At 40.9% G+C, this 17,932-nt stretch overlaps 1 protein-coding gene across 13 annotated transcripts in view; it reads left to right on the top strand.

Moving 5' to 3' along the window:
* Positions 1-17,932, top strand: part of GULP1 (GULP PTB domain containing engulfment adaptor 1) — a 287,093-nt gene that overhangs the window by 144,987 nt on the left and 124,174 nt on the right. For 12 of the 13 annotated variants that reach the window (XM_048869679.2, XM_048869678.2, XM_048869672.2 and 9 more), the window contains one exon: positions 12,854-12,930. The exons of the other annotated variant lie outside the window; for it this stretch is intronic. Coding sequence is in view for 9 of the 12 variants with exons in the window: in XM_048869678.2 (XP_048725635.1) it covers positions 12,903-12,930 (28 nt within the window). In the remaining 3 variants the exon portion in view is untranslated. The remainder of the gene's footprint in view (positions 1-12,853; positions 12,931-17,932) is intronic. 13 annotated transcript variants of the gene reach the window in all.

The raw sequence follows: 17,932 nt of genomic DNA on the forward strand, positions 1-17,932 counted from the left end.
GAGTGTGTTAATAATTGATTAATAGATGCTTTAATAAGTGATAGATCATCTGTTAGACAATTACAGAGTCCAACAGGTGAATGTCACTTAATACTATCTTTGATGCTTTCTACTAATATGCTTATAATGATCTAAAACATGAACTAGTCAGATATTTTAATAAACTATTTATAAATGTATCCTTAATAAAAAAGTGTGACCCCAAAGTGTTATGCAACCATTGATGGCATTAGAGTAATTTTGATACACAACCCCCTGAGATGTTAGGAAAATTGGAGGAAATGCTTTCTTTCTCTGTGAATGTCTTGCCATATCACGGACTCTATATATTGACCTAAGTAAATGTTTGGGAACCACTAATAGAGCTAGTTGAAAAATGGACGCATTTCAGGAAAATCCTCAAGAGGCTTTCCCTTTTTAATTTGTTGATGTCATTTCTAAATGTTCCAGTTAGCTTTAATCACTCAGGTGGCCATGTGTGCGTGTAAAGTAGGAATCTCCGTCTTTTTTAGAGCCTGTCTGTCCTGCTGTCCTTGTTAGTTTTGTGGAAGAAAACAGCCAGTGTTGTGTCCTGGTTTTTGCACAAGCTGGCTGCTTTCGAGGGCCTCCCATGTGAGGTCTTCTTCCCTGCACCAGCCCTACATGACTCTTCAGTTTCAGAGAAGAAAGGGTTGTGAATAGGCATGGTTTCAGGTATTGTTTGAATAGATTCATGGGGCTGGTCTTCACTGCCGGGGAGATAACTGCTGCAATTGATGCAGCGGGTGTCGATTTAGCTGTTCTAGTGATGACCTGCTAAATCGATGGCAGAGCACTCTCCAGTCGACTCCAGTACTCCAGTTCCCCGAGAAGAGTAAGGGAAGTCAACGGGAGAGTGTCTCCTGTCAATGCAGGGCAGTGAAGACGGTAAGTCGACCTAAGCTACGTCGACTCCAGTTACATTATTCCCGTAGCTGAAGTAGCGTAACTTAGGTCAACTTACCCCAGTCGTGAAGACAAGTCCAGAGTTTAAGGCCAGAAGGGACCACTAGATCATCTAGTCCTACCACCTGTGTATCACAGGCCACCAGCACTGCCCAGTACTTGCACACAAAACTCAACAACAGCATAGGAAGAGGAGAATATGTTGTGATTATTCTGTGATTTTCTCTCGCTTTTATTTATTGCTTCTGTCTAGCCTTTCACTGTTACTCCTGGCTTTACATCTGGAGGAAGTTGTTCATTTACTCATTTAGTCTGTTTGATTTGTCTCTATTACATACTTTCCAGATTTCCTCTCATTGTTGTGAGCCTTTTAGTTGGTGGAGTAAAGTTTTTTTTTTCTGTTAAGACAGATATCAGGGAGGTTTCTAATTGGAGAGGGAGGTTACAGAGAGCTCAATATTAGAGCAGGGAGCTGCTGGATAGGGATCAAAGTCTTCAAAAGGAGCAAAATTATATTGGAGAATGGGGGGTAGAAGTTGCCGAAGCGGTGAAGAACTGTCTGGTAGGGAAGTAAAGCAACAGTGCATAGGGGGGATGTTTGGGAGTGGGAAGGAGGAGAAGAGCTGGGAAAGTACCAGCAGATAACTGGGACAGGAGGAGTGGTACAGAGAATGTTCAGGTAAACAATTTCTATATGGCTAAAGCAATAACATAAGCTTTACTGATACTTGTTTTTGCAAAGTATAAGTCAGAGATGGGAGGCTGCAGGGGGAGCATGAAACATGCCATTTTTATCCAGATTGTCTAGACAATCCATATCTAATGTAATTTTTCAATGCATCTGCTTTCATTCCCTTCCCAGCCCACTGGCTTAGGGGCTGCAGTTCGTAATCAGTTTGCACATTCAAATTATTAGTGGCAGCAGCTCATCTCATGGGAATTCAGAGACTGATGAATGATTATTGTTTCTGTTTGCAAGAGCTATATTTTAATTTGTTTATTGCAGTTTTAGCTGGAACTTGTAGGATTGCCACCAACTGATTAGTTTCTAATGCCTTTACATAACACTGGAGAGAAAATCAGAATGAGACGCTTCATTTCACAGGTTTTTTTTATCATCACACCACATCTAATTGCTGTAGTCATGTAATTCAATTCAATCGTGTACATTCATAAAGTTTATGAAGCAGAAGTATCCGCTCTGTAGTTAAAGTTGAAGACATCTTCCCATAATTTTAAGCTCAAATTTCAAAACCTGTTCCCCCCAGTAACTTTTCTCAAAAATAAAAACCCTGATCTTCCTGAAATTCCCTAATGTCACATATCGTCCCAGGATACTTTGCCAAAAGCACAGTTTGATAAAAATCAGAAATGGAATTTTAAAGCTATTGGGTAAAATTTTCAAAGCTGTAAAGTGAAACAAGACCCTAAATCTAATTTTCAAAAGTGTCTTAACCAATTGGACTTACTCTCTTAAGTACCTAGATCACTTTTGAAAATAGGAGTTAGGATCTTGGGTCACTTGGATGTTTTGAAAATTTTACCTGTTGTGTTTGAAGGTTTGAGTTCACTGTTGACATTTTTCTTTTTCTTTATTTTTAAAACTATTTTAGTTCATTCAAAGCTCCAAAATGGCTTGACCTGTATACTCCACCTTGGTCTGGTTTTGTTGACCTTGCTTAAAAGAACCTTTTGTATTTTGGAGGGGCAAGGAGTGAGGGAATCACAAATATACAAAATACCCAAACCCAGCTTATGATGCCACACACTAAGGATACATCTCTACTGCACAGTTAACCTGGGCTCCTACCCAGGTTTTAGTCCAAATTCTCCTACCATCCACACAGAAAAACCTCTGATCTGAGTTTGGAGGTACTTTAAGCCTTAGCTAGTTCACATGGATGGTGGTTAGGGTAGAGCCCAGGCTTCAGTTTAACTCAGGTTGGAAGCTACCTTTTTGCAGTGAGGATACAGGCAAAATCACTCAAGTACATATAGTCCTCTGATGCCCTTCCCACAATTCCCATGGAAGGGCAAGTTCTCCCGCAACTGACACAATTGCCTGAGAAAGAATCCTAGAGCATCTCAGCAGAAAGAACCTTGGAAGAGGCCCTCAGACACATGTGAGTGAGTACAGAAACAGAGAGGACACAGTAGTGCGGGTAAGGCTTTGTAGTGAGGCTGATCACACCTGGGCTAGGCGAACCCAGGTGCTCAGACCCAGGTGCCAAACACTCAGGTTTAAATGTGTAGTGAAGACATACAATGAGGTACCAGAAACAGTTTTAACTAGGGGTTCATTAAAGCAGAGTTATGAAAAAGAGCCAGTGGAATGTGAGAGAGGGGCCCTGAGGTTAAAACAGGACAAATGAGTGTCCAGACCGCCAGCAAAAAGGAAATGGGAAACATAAGATATGGTAAGTTAGGATAGTTTATTTCATCCCCTGCATAGCTGCCAGGTCTCCCAATCAGTCCAAAGCTGTCCTAAGTTATAAAGAGCTATCCTGGAACTTACCATCCTCACTGAAATCCTGGGCAGTTGGAGTTTTGTGTTATCCCTTCAGAGTTTCCTTGCAGCCACTGAGGACTACTGAGATATGTCAGCTTAGTGTGCAGCCACTCTGCCCTCCTCCCCCCATTTTGCCGCTCCTCTGCTGGATGTGAGCCAAGGACGGGTGGTCAGGAGGACATACGTTGAAGGGGACAGTACCAGATCCAGGAACCCCTCTTCCTCAAAGCCCACCACCCACCTATCAGCGCCAGGGTCCAATCACCCTGAAAAACTCCCACCACCACCACCCACCTAGTTTCCCCAGGTTCCCTCACAACCTTCACCACATAGCTGCTCCTAGACTCCCCTCACCGCCCCATGGAGCTGTCCCAGGCCCTACCCCTTCCCCCCACTATCCAAATATATTGATGAAGTTGGGATAAAGCAGAAAGGGAAAGAAATGCTTTTACATGTCACCGGTTACCTGGGTTAGTGTTAGTTCCTTTTATAGCCTCAAAGCTATGTCTTCACATGCCACGTAAACAGCCAGAATTCACACTGCTCAGAGGGTGACCTTGCAAATAGCTCAGGCTGCTGAGTGTATTCTTATGAATTTTGGGTTATTTTCTCTGCCTTTTATATTCCGCTTCCTCAAAGAAAAAGAAACCTAAAATTCCCCTCAGTGAATGCACATCCCTCAGATGGCTCAGTCCCTGGTTACCCAGCCTGTGTGAAAATTTGTCCCTACCAAAATTCTTTGCATGTTGGCAACTATGCTAGAGTCAAGTGTAAGTTAGCTTTTGCTTAATGAGGTTTGGTTTGGTTTGGTTTTTTGAAGGAGGAGGAAGAAAATGCCTAGTTCTGGGATGGAGAAATGCTCTCCACAGAGGCGTGTGTTCCTTTAAGATGCAGGATGCAGTAGTTTGTTTTCCCCTCTCCCTCCCCCCTTCTTCTGTTACCTTTACTTGTCACAAGCTGCTTTACTCTTTCAAACATGTACGCTTCCCAGTGGCACAGTGAAATCTGTAACTGGAATAAACAGCATCTGTTACAGTTCAGGAATGAGCTGTCCCTCTGATCTCTCTCTGTCTATCCATTGGACAACTGTTTCAAGTGAGTCCTGCATTTCTCTCAGAATAGAATCCCGTGATTCACCACACTTTTGACTGGTTGTGAAAAATCCTGTTACCTGCAGCAGGTTCAAATAGGCCCCTGCTAGAGAATTCTCTCCTGGAGCAGTGACTAGGGTTGCCAACTGTTTAATTGTACAAACCGAAACACCCTTGTCCCACCCCCTGCCTTGTCCTGCCCTTTCCCTGAGGCCACGCCCATGCCCTGCCCCTTCTCTGAGCCCCCTCATTCACTCCAGCCTCCCTCCCTCTGTCGCTCTCTCTCCCACACCATTACTCACATTCACCGGTGAAGGGGTGTGGGCTCTGGGCTGGGAGGTCGGGCCGAGGAGATCGGAGTGTGGGAGGGGGCTCCAGGAGGGAGTTTGGATGCGGGAGGGGGCTCAGGGCTAGGCAGGGGGTTGGTGTGCAGGAGAGGGTTTGGGGTGAGGCCTCTGGGAGGGAGTTTGAGTGCATGAGGGGGCTCAGGGGTGGGGCAAGGGGTTGGGGTGTGAGAGGAGGCTTGGGGTGTAGGCTCCTGCCGGGTGGCAATTACCTTGGGTGTCTCCTGGAAGCAACGGCATATCCAGCAGGGGCTCCTAGGCTCGAGGCAGCCAGGTGGCTCTGCGCACTGCCCCTGCCTGCAGGCACCCCCCCTGCAGCTCCCATTGGCCACGGTTCCCCATTCCCGACCAATGGGAGCTGCGGAGTCAGAGCTCAGGGTAGGGGCAGCGTGCAGAGACACACACACACGGCCGCACCTCCGCCTAGGAGTCAGAGGGACATGCTGGCAGCTTCCAGGAGCAGCATGGAGCCAGGGCAGGTAGGGAGCCTGCCTTAGCCCCGCTGCGCCACCAGACTTTTAGCACCTAAAATCTCCCAGACTGGCTTCAGTAGCCTCCAGGAGATCAAGCCCGATTCCAGGAGACTCCTGGAGGGTTGGCAAAGCCTTGCAGTGACCAACTGGTAAATGCAGTGATAGAGAACAGCTTGTTCACATTAGGGTATGACTTATTTATTCCTAGGAACACCCCAAGAAGGGAGAAAAGACTTAAAAATAACTAAAGCCTTAAATGCATATTGTCTTACCTAAACTTAGCTGACATTGGGTTGGATGAGATACATTGTTGTCTACAATTGCTGTCTCTCTGACAGTCTGCGCCTCATAGAATCATAGAATCATAGAATATCAGGGTTGGAAGGGACCCCAGAAGGTCATCTAGTCCAACCCCCTGCTTGAAGCAGGACCAATTCCCAGTTAAATCATCCCAGCCAGGGCTTTGTCAAGCCTGACCTTAAAAACCTCTAAGGAAGGAGATTCTACCACCTCCCTAGGTAACGCATTCCAGTGTTTCACCACCCTCTTAGTGAAAAAGTTTTTCCTAATATCCAATCTAAACCTCCCCCTGTGCAACTTGAGACCATTACTCCTCGTTCTGTCATCTGCTACCATTGAGAACAGTCTAGAGCCATCCTCTTTGGAACCCCCTTTCAGGTAGTTGAAAGCAGCTATCAAATCCCCCCTCATTCTTCTCTTCTGCAGGCTAAACAATCCCAGCTCCCTCAGCCTGTCCTCATAAGTCATGTGTTCCAGACCCCTAATCATTTTTGTTGCCCTTCGCTGGACTCTCTCCAATTTATCCACATCCTTCTTGTAGTGTGGGGCCCAAAACTGGACACAGTACTCCAGATGAGGCCTCACCAATGTCGAATAGAGGGGAACGATCACGTCCCTCGATCTGCTCGCTATGCCCCTACTTATACATCCCAAAATGCCATTGGCCTTCTTGGCAACAAGGGCACACTGCTGACTCATATCCAGCTTCTCGTCCACTGTCACCCCTAGGTCCTTTTCCGCAGAACTGCTGCCTAGCCATTCGGTCCCTAGTCTGTAGCTGTGCATTGGGTTCTTCCATCCTAAGTGCAGGACCCTGCACTTATCCTTATTGAACCTCATCAGATTTCTTTTGGCCCAATCCTCCACTTTGTCTAGGTCCTTCTGTATCCTATCCCTCCCCTCCAGCGTATCTACCACTCCTCCCAGTTTAGTATCATCCGCAAATTTGCTGAGAGTGCAATCCACACCATCCTCCAGATCATTTATGAAGATATTGAACAAAACCAGCCCCAGGACCGACCCCTGGGGCACTCCACTTGATACCGGCTGCCAACTAGACATGGAGCCATTGATCACTACCCGTTGAGTCCTACAATCTAGCCAGCTTTCTACCCACCTTATAGTGCATTCATCCAGCCCATACTTCCTTAACTTGCTGACAAGAATACTGTGGGAGACCATGTCAAAAGCTTTGCTAAAGTCAAGAAACAATACATCCACTGCTTTCCCTTCATCCACAGAACCAGTAATCTCATCATAAAAGGCGATTAGATTAGTCAGGCATGACCTTCCCTTGGTGAATCCATGCTGGCTGTTCCTGATCACTTTCCTCTCATGCAAGTGCTTCAGGATTGATTCTTTGAGGACCTGCTCCATGATTTTTCCAGGGACTGAGGTGAGGCTGACTGGCCTGTAGTTCCCAGGATTCTCCTTCTTCCCTTTTTTAAAGATTGGCACTACATTAGCCTTTTTCCAGTCATCCGGGACTTCCCCGGTTCGCCACGAGTTAGCCTCAGTTAGCCTGTGTCTCCCTCAAGACACAGGCTGTCTTTTATCCATTTAAAAGGTCCCTTGATTGAAAGTTCCTGCCAGAAGATCTCCTGAGGTTTCAAGTAGAACTCCTGAACCTGGTCAAACTATTCATGCATTTCTCCAGAGCAGGATGGAGGTAGTCTTCATACAGTGGATGTCCATTTGAGCACCAAGCCGTTGTGTGTCTATAGTCATTGTTTTGGATTCCTGCAGGATTTGACCCTTGGCCACCTTTTGAGCCAGCAATAAATAAGCCTCAAATCCATATATTATATATACATGCACTCTCATACTGTCTCTCTCTGTCTCTCACACTCACAAATTAATGTGGCTGCTCTGTTTTGGCTTTTTATGTCCTTCACAGCATTTCATAGCTAATTTATAGAAAGCCCATTCAAGTCAGTGGACAGACTTTCATAGATCATAGAATAACAGAGTTGGAAGGGACCTCTGGAGGCCATCTAGTCCAATCCCCTGCCCAGAGCAGGGCCAATCCCAACTAAATCATCCCAGCCAGGGCTTTGTCAAGCCTGACCTTAAAAACTTCTAAGGAAGGGGATTCCACCACCTCCCTAGGTAATACATTCCAGTGTTTCACCACCCTCCTAGTGAAAAAGTTTTTCCTAATATCCAACCTAAACCTCCCCCACTGCAACTTGGGACCATTACTCCTTGTCCTGTCATCTGCTATCACTGAGAATAGTCTACATCCATGATCTTTGGATCCACCTTTCAGGTAGTTAAAGGCAGCTATCAAATCCCCCCTCATTCTTCTCTTCCGTAGACTAAACAATCCCAGTTCCCTCAGTCTCTCCTCATAACTCATGTGTTCCAGTCCTCTAATCATTTTTTTTGCCCTTCGCTGGACTCTCTCCAATTTCTCCACATTCTTCTTGTAGTGTGGGGCCCAAAACTGGACACAGTACTCCAGATGAGGCCTCACCAATGTCGAATAGAGGGGAACGATCACGTCCCTCGATCTGCTGGCAATGTTGGGTATTGGATCAAATCCTATTTGTGTTATAAAGTGTCCTTATAAGCGATTCATAGACCTGATAGCACTAAAATGGAGTCAAAATAATAAATATTTGAGAACCGTTAAAGGTAGCTGCAAGCTGGGTTCTTCTGCTTAGTTTTAAGAGCTGAGTCAAACATTTCAGATAATAATAAGGATGAAGTATATGCAACAAACAATGATTATTAATAAAAATGGTGTCAGTTTCCTTCCAATTTACAGTCTGTTGTTTTATTTAATCTCAGTTGTGTTGTGTTTGATTGCAAAAATAATTTCAAACTAATCTCTGATGAAAGATTCAGCAATGAATTTTTCACCAGTCAGGTAATAGAGAGGTTTTGGCTTTTTATTACTACAGGTTTCTTTAAATATTAGCCTTCATCCTTGCTCTTTAAAGAAAAGAGATAAGCTTTTATTTTCAAATAGCTCTCAGAAATTCAATATCTGTAAACACAAAATGAGGAACCAAACTGCAGCTTGTCACTAGATTTTTTTAGAAACTGATAAAGCAGCTATTTTAATGGTGTTTATATTTTCCATATGTTAACTTAGTCTACCTTCGGTCTAAATTCCTTTTGGGCTCAAATCAGTAAAGTTACATCAGGCATAAATTTGGCATCTTTTTAATTATGCTAAGACTTCAGTAACACAATGATAAATTATATTTGTAAATGACCTTCTCTTGGATCATTTCTTAATTAGAAAGCTTCAGAAGTTATTCTTGGTTACTTTTATATTTTAAATCATGGGTATGTTAACACACTTAGTAACTGGTATATATATTTTGGTTTGTTTTACAATAGTTTTTTGAGGCCCCAACAGAGATCCACTCCTTGTTGGGTAGGCTTTGTGTGTATTGTGTAGAAATGATCTCAAAGAACTTACAGTCTACTCTAAGCCCTGATTCAGGAAAACATCCTTATTCAGGAAGGGTAGTTAAGTACATGCTTAAGTGCAATTCTGAATAAGGGCTTAAATAGACAAAGACTGGGAGAAAGAAAATATTATTATCCCCATTTTAAAAATGGGGAACTGAGCCACAGAGAGATTAAGTGATTTGCCTGATGTCACATGAGAAGCCTGTGGCAGAGGTAGGACATTGATGATCCCTAATCTTCTTACACCTTAAATAGAACACCATCCTTCCTCTCTTTTTATTGATGCTCTGAGTCTGGTAGCATGTTACTAAAGTATGACATTAAACAAAATAGGGATTTTTTTTTAAATAAAACTTTCATCACTTAAAAGCAGAATAAAATGTAAGTCCTGCAAAGACTTCTGTAGGCAAACTTCTAAAGCATTTGGCTAAATGCTTTCTTCTGTTGCTTGAAATTCATATGTTAGTAACACTGCTGGCCACCTCACTTAGATTAGCTACCAGCATTTTCATTACTGAAAACTATTGATAGTTCATCTGAATGTATCTTCCCCTGTCATGTACTAAATCAGGTAGCATTGCCTCTCATACCGCTAAACTCAACATGACTGACACATTTAAATAAACCATGCTTTTGATTATGATTACCGACACATTCTTTGTTAAAGCAGGTAAATTGATTGTCTGGATACACCGCAAGAAGGACAGGAGACACTTGTTATAGATTTTAATCAGGCCGCAACTTTATTATATAGATGCCTGGGACTACCCGGCAGATAAAGTGTACTGTGCAGGCAAATCCATGTTTATTCAAATCAGTTCTCTGCGGCTTACACCAGTCCCCTTACCCAGTCCCCCAGCTGACCCATGGCTTGGACCTTACCATCCACCACCCTCATAAGAGGGTTAAGGTGGGCTATGAGAATGGGGCGGGGGTTGGCTCCCTGCCGTACCAGTCAGAGGAGTACCCAACCCCCTCCTCCGTTCTGTTCCTTTATCCAGTACCTCCTTTTAGGTCCTTTATCAGGCCATTTATCTCGTCACTGGCTGCCTTCCCATTGGAGTACCTGCACTGGACATCTGGCCAACCTTACAAAATAAGTTGCGACATATGGCCTACCACCTTTTCTTCTCACCAGAAAAGATCCTCCCTCACACCCACTGTGGGGAAGGTGAAAAAACCTCACTCCACCGAATCCAATTCAGGTGATGTGGGAAAAATTCCTTCCCAGCCCCACTTTAAAAGGAGCAACTAGCGTAATGCCCACAGCAGGTCCTAACCCAGCCTGCCATCACTTCCATTAGGGGAGGGAGGGAGGGTGCTGGCTTTCTCGCTGCGTGAAACAAAGACACTTGCCCCACCCAGGCCCTTCGGACCTCACATTCCTGGGGGAGTGGGGGTGAGTCATTGCTGCAAAGCTGACCACCGAGCACCTTTTCTTACAGCAGTTTCTGACCTCCTTCCTTCCTCCCACCCCCACACCATAAAGCAGAGCTGTCCTTCCTGGGTAAGCCCCAGACAAACTCTGCCCCATCTTAGTTGTGGTATAGTCAATCTGGGCTTTGGGGCCAGATAATATAACTGAAGTCAATGGCAAAACTTCAATGACCTTAATGTGAAGTGGATCAGGCCCTTAATCAGCTGATCTAGTGGTCCTTTCGTAAACTGGTATATTACATTCTTTAGAGGGTACTAATCCTAAACCCTGTGAAAAATATTATGAGTTAACATTTGTACTTCTGTATTAGTACATGGGCATTACAAATATAAAACAGTAAAATTAAATGAAATAATTCAGTAATGACTCTTCAGTTATACAAGAAGTACAAAAGTTCTGAAGATGAATGAAATAGTGAGGATTTACGGTAAGTAATTGTATTACTGTTTAAGTTTAATAGGGCATTAATTGTTTTTTTCCTTGATAAATGGAATAAGTTTGTACAGGGGGGTGGAGGGTGAGAAAACCTGGATTTGTGCTGGAAATGGCCCACCTGATGATCACTTTAGATAAGCTATTACCAGCAGGACAGTGGGGTGGGAGGAGGTATTGTTTCATATTCTCTGTGTATATATAAAGTCTGCTGCAGTTTCCACGGTATACATCTGATGAAGTGAGCTGTAGCTCACGAAAGCTCATGCTCAAATAAATTGGTTAGTCTCTAAGGTGCCACAAGTACTCCTTTTCTTTTTGCGAATACAGACTAACACGGCTGTTCCTCTGAAACCTGTCATTACTGAATGTTGTTATTGACTTTCACAGTAGCTATTCAGCATTCATTTTAAAACTTCTTTTTCTGTCTGTGTAGACTTAATGTTCTTTGTTTAGTATATATTTAATCCATTTCCACTTGTGTCTATTAAAGCGCAGTGAGGGGAGCTTTCCAATAATCATTAAAATGTCATAAGAACATAAGAATGGCCATACTGGGTCAGACCAAAGGTCCATCCAGCCCAGTATCCTGTCTACAGACAGTGGCCAGTGCCAGGTGCCCTAGAGGAAGTGAACCTAACAGGTAATGATCTAGTGATCTCTCTCCTGCCACCCATCTCCTCCCTCTGACAAACAGAGGCTAGGGACACCATTCCTTACGCATCCTGGCTAATTGCCATTAATGGACTTAACGTCCATGAATTTATCCAGTTCTCTTTTAAACTCTGTTATAGTCCTAGCCTTCACAACCTCCTCAGACAAGGAGTTCCACAGATTGACTGTGTGCTGAGTGAAGAAGAACTTCCTTTTATTTGTTTTAAACCTGCTACCCATTAATTTAATTTGGTGGCCCCTAGTTCTTATATTATGGGAACAAGTAAATAACTTTTCCTTACTCACATTCTCCACACCTCTCAAGATTTTATATACCTCTATCATATCTCCCCTTAGTCTCCTCTTTTCCAAGCTGAAAAGTCCTAGCCTCTTTAATCTCTGCTAATATGGGAGCCATTCCAAACCCCTAATAATTTTAGTTGCCCTTTTCTGAACCTTTTCTAATTCCAGTATATCTTTTTTGAGATGAGGGAACCACATCTGTACACAGTATTCAAGATGTGGGCATACCATGGATTTATATAAGGACAAGAAGATATTTTCCGTCTTATTCTCTATCCCTTTTTTAATGATTCCTAACATCCCATTTGCTTTTTTGACTGCCGCTGCACACTGCATGGATGTCTTCAGAGAACTATCCACAATGACTCCAAGATCTTTCTCCTGATTAGTTGTAGCTAAATTAGCCCCCATCATATTGTATGTATAGTTGGGATTATTTTTTCCAATGTGCATTACTTTACATTTATCCACATTAAATTTTATTTGCCATTTTGTTGCCCAGTCACTTAGTTTTGTGAGATCTTTTTGAAGTTCTTCACAGCCTGCTTTGGTCTTAACTATCTTGAGCAGTTTAGTATCATCTGCAGACTTTGCCACCTCGCTGTTTACCCCTTTCTCCAGATCATTTATGAATAGGTTGAATAGGATTGGTCCTAGGACTGACCCTTGGGGAACACCACAAGTTACCCCTCTCCATTCTGAATTTACCATACTTGTCATATTCAGTTTCCCTGGGACATTCAAAGATATACCTTCCTGAATCACCTGATTTTTTTTTTCACACCAATGTTCATATATAATAAAGGCAGGCGTATGCCTATAGATATATGTACATGTAAGTTGGCCAATTCAGTTTTAAAAACATTTTGAATGTCACATAATATTTAAATAATCTGTTAACTTGACATTTTATTATAGATTTGTCTCCTTATTCTTTCCTTTTGTGCATTACTTCTCAGGTTGAAGTGCCACAAAACAGAAAACATATTTGATTGGCTGATTCTCAACATGAACCGTGCTTTCAGCAGAAAAAAAGGTAAATAGTTTGGCTTTCATTGTATGGGAGACCAAAGTAATTCTGCATAAATACTTGTAAAGGTTAAAAAATACTAGTATTACAGAATAAATCCTTTCGGAGTAGTTGTATTAGACCAATTAATTTAGAAAGGAATGACTTTCTGGAAATTGTATGGATCAAGTCACTCCAGATACGTACCTATAAAGAGTCCTCTGTCTGTAGTATGAGGCTCTGAGAGCCTCTACTGAATCTCATGCTATTTCCTTTACTGATTTCTGATCAGAGGGAATGCAAGAGGGTGTTAGAACAGCTAAAGGGAGGCACGTAGGTCTCTGTGCTGCTGTTTATTGTTTCTAGTGGTTGGGCTTTTATTCCTGGTGAAGCTGTTTTGGAAAATCACATTTTAATAGAATTAAACCACCCTGTGTTACAGAAACTTTGTTCATTCTAAAGGCATGGCCTTTGAAGGCTAAAATTAATCTTGTTTTTATGTTGAAAAAGAGACTTTCTAAAACTGTATGTATCTACTGCCAAATAGTCTCTAACAGATAAATTCCCAGTTATAGATCTTTCAGTTCATTCATTTTTTTCATTCTGTTATTTTAATACTTTTAATTTTTAAACGGAGTTTTACAGATAGATTTTTCTTTTAAAGCAAATACAAACAAATTTGTCTGATGTGAGTGAAAACATTTAACATAAAATGATATTTGTGTATTAATAATGAGGAAACCATTAACAATACGAGCTGCATTTTCTGATCTTATGTTCACATAATTCAAATAGATCTTTGTTCTAAAAACCCTTATTAAGTGAAAAAGACCATTGACCAAAGTCTCTGCTGGTGTAAATGAATGAAACTCCATTGACGTCAATGTGAATGCATCCATTTACACCACAAAAAAGTTGGCCTCATATTTGCCATAGCTATCTATATTAAACTTAGAAGCTTAAGGTGTCTTATAATAGAATCTAACAAAATGCAGTAACAGTATCTCTGTGGCCCTTGTGGAGCATACATCTACTTAGTTTATTGACACTAAGATCACAGACCCATCTATATGCAGTCATAGATTTATTCTCTGTTCAGAGAGGTAATCAAATGTTTTCCTGGAGATGCATTGTGTTTATTGGTGTTGCCTAATTTTCCTTAGCATATTTGTTTTTATAAACAATTTCCACACATTTTATATTAGTTTCCACATGGTTCTTTTTCCCCACAGCCATGGGAAGAGTTTTTTCCTGTAGATAACCTTTCCCCCTATTCTACTCTGCTGGGTGCTGATACTGTTTGCAACTTGGTCTCTCCCTCCATGAGAAGTAGCCTGTTCTTCCTACGTTTTGTGCTGGTTTTCTTGGTAGTTCACCTGGCCATTGGGTTATCCTATGGTCAGATACTTCCTTACTTAATCACTGTGGCTCCCAATCCTCTGAAGCTCAGGGTTACAGTGCAGAACATAGTCCCCTCCCATCCCCCTGCCCACAACATATTTTACGTCTTATGTGGTCCTTATATGTTTAGTTAAATACAGGCAGTCCTCAACTTTATGACATTCTACCTAAGATGAACGGCACTTATGACGTTTCTGATTTGACATTGTGATTCAACTTACAACCGTTGTTTTCAACTTTACGACACTCCGTCGCTCAGTGATTGCAGTTCTGAGTTACAACCATTCGACTTATGATGCAATTTTCAGGAACCAGTTGTGTTGAAAGTACAAGGACTGCCTGTAACAGTAATCAAATTAGGTGAGGGTTTAATTGATTAATTGAAATCTCAAATTAAATATCTAATATCAACCCACCCATCTTTCAGCTTAACAGTGACAACTGAAAGCATTCATAAGTGAATATTTAACAAAACAAACTGGTTGAGTCAGGAAGCACTTATTCACCCAGGCAATCATAAAGAATTAGAATCTCTGCAGACAAAAGTTGTAATTGAACATAATATGGGTATCAGGTGAGACCAGATTATATGAACACAAGCTTCATAGAAGAATACTTTTTCCTGATTTGTTATGTTAAAGTGCAAGATAAATGTAAGATCATCAAGTATCATGATTATTAAATTTTGATACTTATGCTTTTGATACTTGTGAACAAAGTAGCATAGAACTCAGTGGGAACTTTTCCACTGACTTTAACAAGAGTTGGATTACCTATCCATTTTTATATTTCATGGAAGCAATGTTCTTTGTATTTGACTTGCAGAAACATTAAATAATTTACGAACCATGAAAAAGAAATTAATATTAGAATGAAAACTATCTACTTTTAAAATCAACAGATGCAAATTATATACCAATTTATATTAATAGAGTTTTCATGGATCTTATTCAAAACTAAGTAAGACAACTAAAGGGGAAAACTGAGATGTCATTGTCAATGATGTTGGAAAGTTGTTTTTTCTGCAACATGTTTTCAAAAACAGCACTGTGAAAATTCCTGCTTCTTCACTGTCAAAAGATGTGAACATTTTCTTTAGGTCAAACACATAACACATATATGTTTCTCTATGTATTCCTCTGACCCATTTTTCTGCGCCTTGTCCCATCCTTACAATGTACCACCTTTAATTTAGCTTTGTATAGTGATACCCAACCAACCAAGGTGACTATATTGAAAAACTTCATCTCCTCAAGTGCAGCAGTAAATAGTTATATTAGTAGAGATGTGCAGAGATCACACTCTCCCTAATCTCAGTTTCCGTATGTCTTGTCTTTATTGTCTTCAGTCTTAGTTGTAAGCTCTTCTAGGAATTTAATATGTTTTATAGTAAAGAAAGAGATTTCGTATTGTAAGGGCAATCATAAATGTTGTGACTACATATCGGTGATCCTTATGAGTAATATTGGTATCCAAGTCATCTGTATATAACTGAAGGGATGATCTGAGTCTAAACATATATACACACATACACGCACTGTGTGCATGTCTATATAACATATTATAAACAAACAGACAAACAGAAGGCATTAGATTATTAACTTTTAAATGAACAATTATCAGTATTTGGGGCCAAATCTTAAAGGGTGTCTGCTTTTTTTGCTGGCTCTGTAGCCTGAGATTTATAGATATTACTGTAGAGAGTGATCATACTGATGCACAAATAGGAAAGTTAACAGAATGGAGCTACAGTTTGTTGATTTATGCTGCATTAGAAACACAGGAAAAATTTATTATTTTTGTCAGATGGAAAGAGACATTTTTAAGCACAGGGTAATCATGCTGGAAATGTAGGAAATTTAAGGCCACATTTTTTCACTCTGGGCCAAATTCAGCATTGAATTACAAGCTGTGAAATCTCACTGACTTGTTCAGGGTATGGATCTGCACTGAATTTGGCCCATAGTTTGTTATACTCTAGTGCCCAGATTTCATCCAAAAATAAATGCGCAGTTGTCAGCCTTAGTTTAGATATGGGTACACAGGTCTATGTCCAGACTACTGTTCTGTGGGAAAATCTGATTTCTCTAACATCATGTGGAAAAACATCATTTTTAAAAGCTATGATTGCTGCCCAGTGATTGATTCATGAAACATGGAAGACCCCCACAACACTAAATTACATTGCAGTAATTACAAATGGCAAAGTTTGAGAAATTGTATCTGTACTGACAGCTAAACCAAATCATCATGGTTCTTTATGACAGTCATTTATGGAAATAGACAGACAAAATGTAATGGACAAATTTTGAAATATCACGAGAATGCCTCAAGGAAAAGTTACAGAATACAATTTCACTTGAATGGACTGTCTATAAAATGATCTTCAGAATTATTATAATCTCATGCTACATTTCACAGACAACATAAGTTTAGTGTTTCCTATTCTTCCTTTGGACACGAAGGAAACAAGTGAAGCCATAAAAGTGGAGGAAATAACTATGGCATATAAATAAATAATGGTAACATGTAAAAATCAATTTCTTCTACTGCTAGTTTCCTTTGGTTTCATATTTCTTATTTAGATGTATGTAATTCATTTATCACAATTTTTTAAATAAGCAATAAAAAAGAAAGAAGGATATTTTCTATTGTATTCTAACCTGTGAAAAGTTGAAGAAAATTAAGCAAACAAACAAACAAACAAACAAACCAGAGACAATATAGCTGCCAGTGAACTTTAAAACTCTCTTTGTGGAATGCATTAGAGTTTTTCCAAAATTTTAAAAGTTATTTTCTTTGTTCTTATTGTGTTCTTGTTGCTGTGGTATTTTTTTCTTAGATAGTCACTCAATAAGATCTGTGTTTTTTTCATAAAAATAATGATCGCCTGGCTAAAAGGTTTTATTTCATTAGAAAACCAGGCCTAAACAAAAATAAAGCAAAAAGCTAACACATAATGTAAATGCCTGGCTTTTTTTTCACTAGACAACAATACTTACAAGACAGAAACTGGGAGCATGTAAAAGGTACAGAATTGCATGCCAAATAGCCCTTTGCTACTCCAGTTTTGTTGGCCTTTTGATATAGAAATTGGTCATTTACTTCTTCTTCTAATATTTTAACTTGCTTCCAATATTAGAATTTTTGCATGAAATATTATCAGATGGTTTCAGTTATAGCCCTTCTAGTGTTTGAAATATAGTGATAGGTGAAACCAGAATTTCAATGAGAGGCCCTTTCAGGTCAGTAACCTAACACATATTATTTTCTCAGGGTCTTTTGTAACTATTATATTGTTCTCAGTTGGCTGCTCAGTTTCCTTTCCAATATGTAAAATATGAGAGAGAATTCAGAAAGTTTGCAGATTACACTAAGCGGGGGGGAGACGTAGATATGCTGGAGGGTAGGGATAGGGTCCAGAGAGATCTAGACAAATTGGAGGATTGGGCCAAAAGAAATCTGATGCGGTTCAACAAGGACAAGTGTAGAGTCCTGCACTTAGGATGAAAGAATCCCAGGCACCACTACAGGCTGGGGACCGACTGGCTAAGCAGCAGTTCTGCAGACAAGGACCTGGGGGTTACAGTGGACAAGAAGCTGGATATGAGTCAGCAGCGTGTCCTTG

The sequence above is a fragment of the Caretta caretta genome, chromosome 11 (assembly GCF_965140235.1).
Source record: "Caretta caretta isolate rCarCar2 chromosome 11, rCarCar1.hap1, whole genome shotgun sequence".
NCBI lineage: Eukaryota > Metazoa > Chordata > Testudines > Cheloniidae > Caretta > Caretta caretta.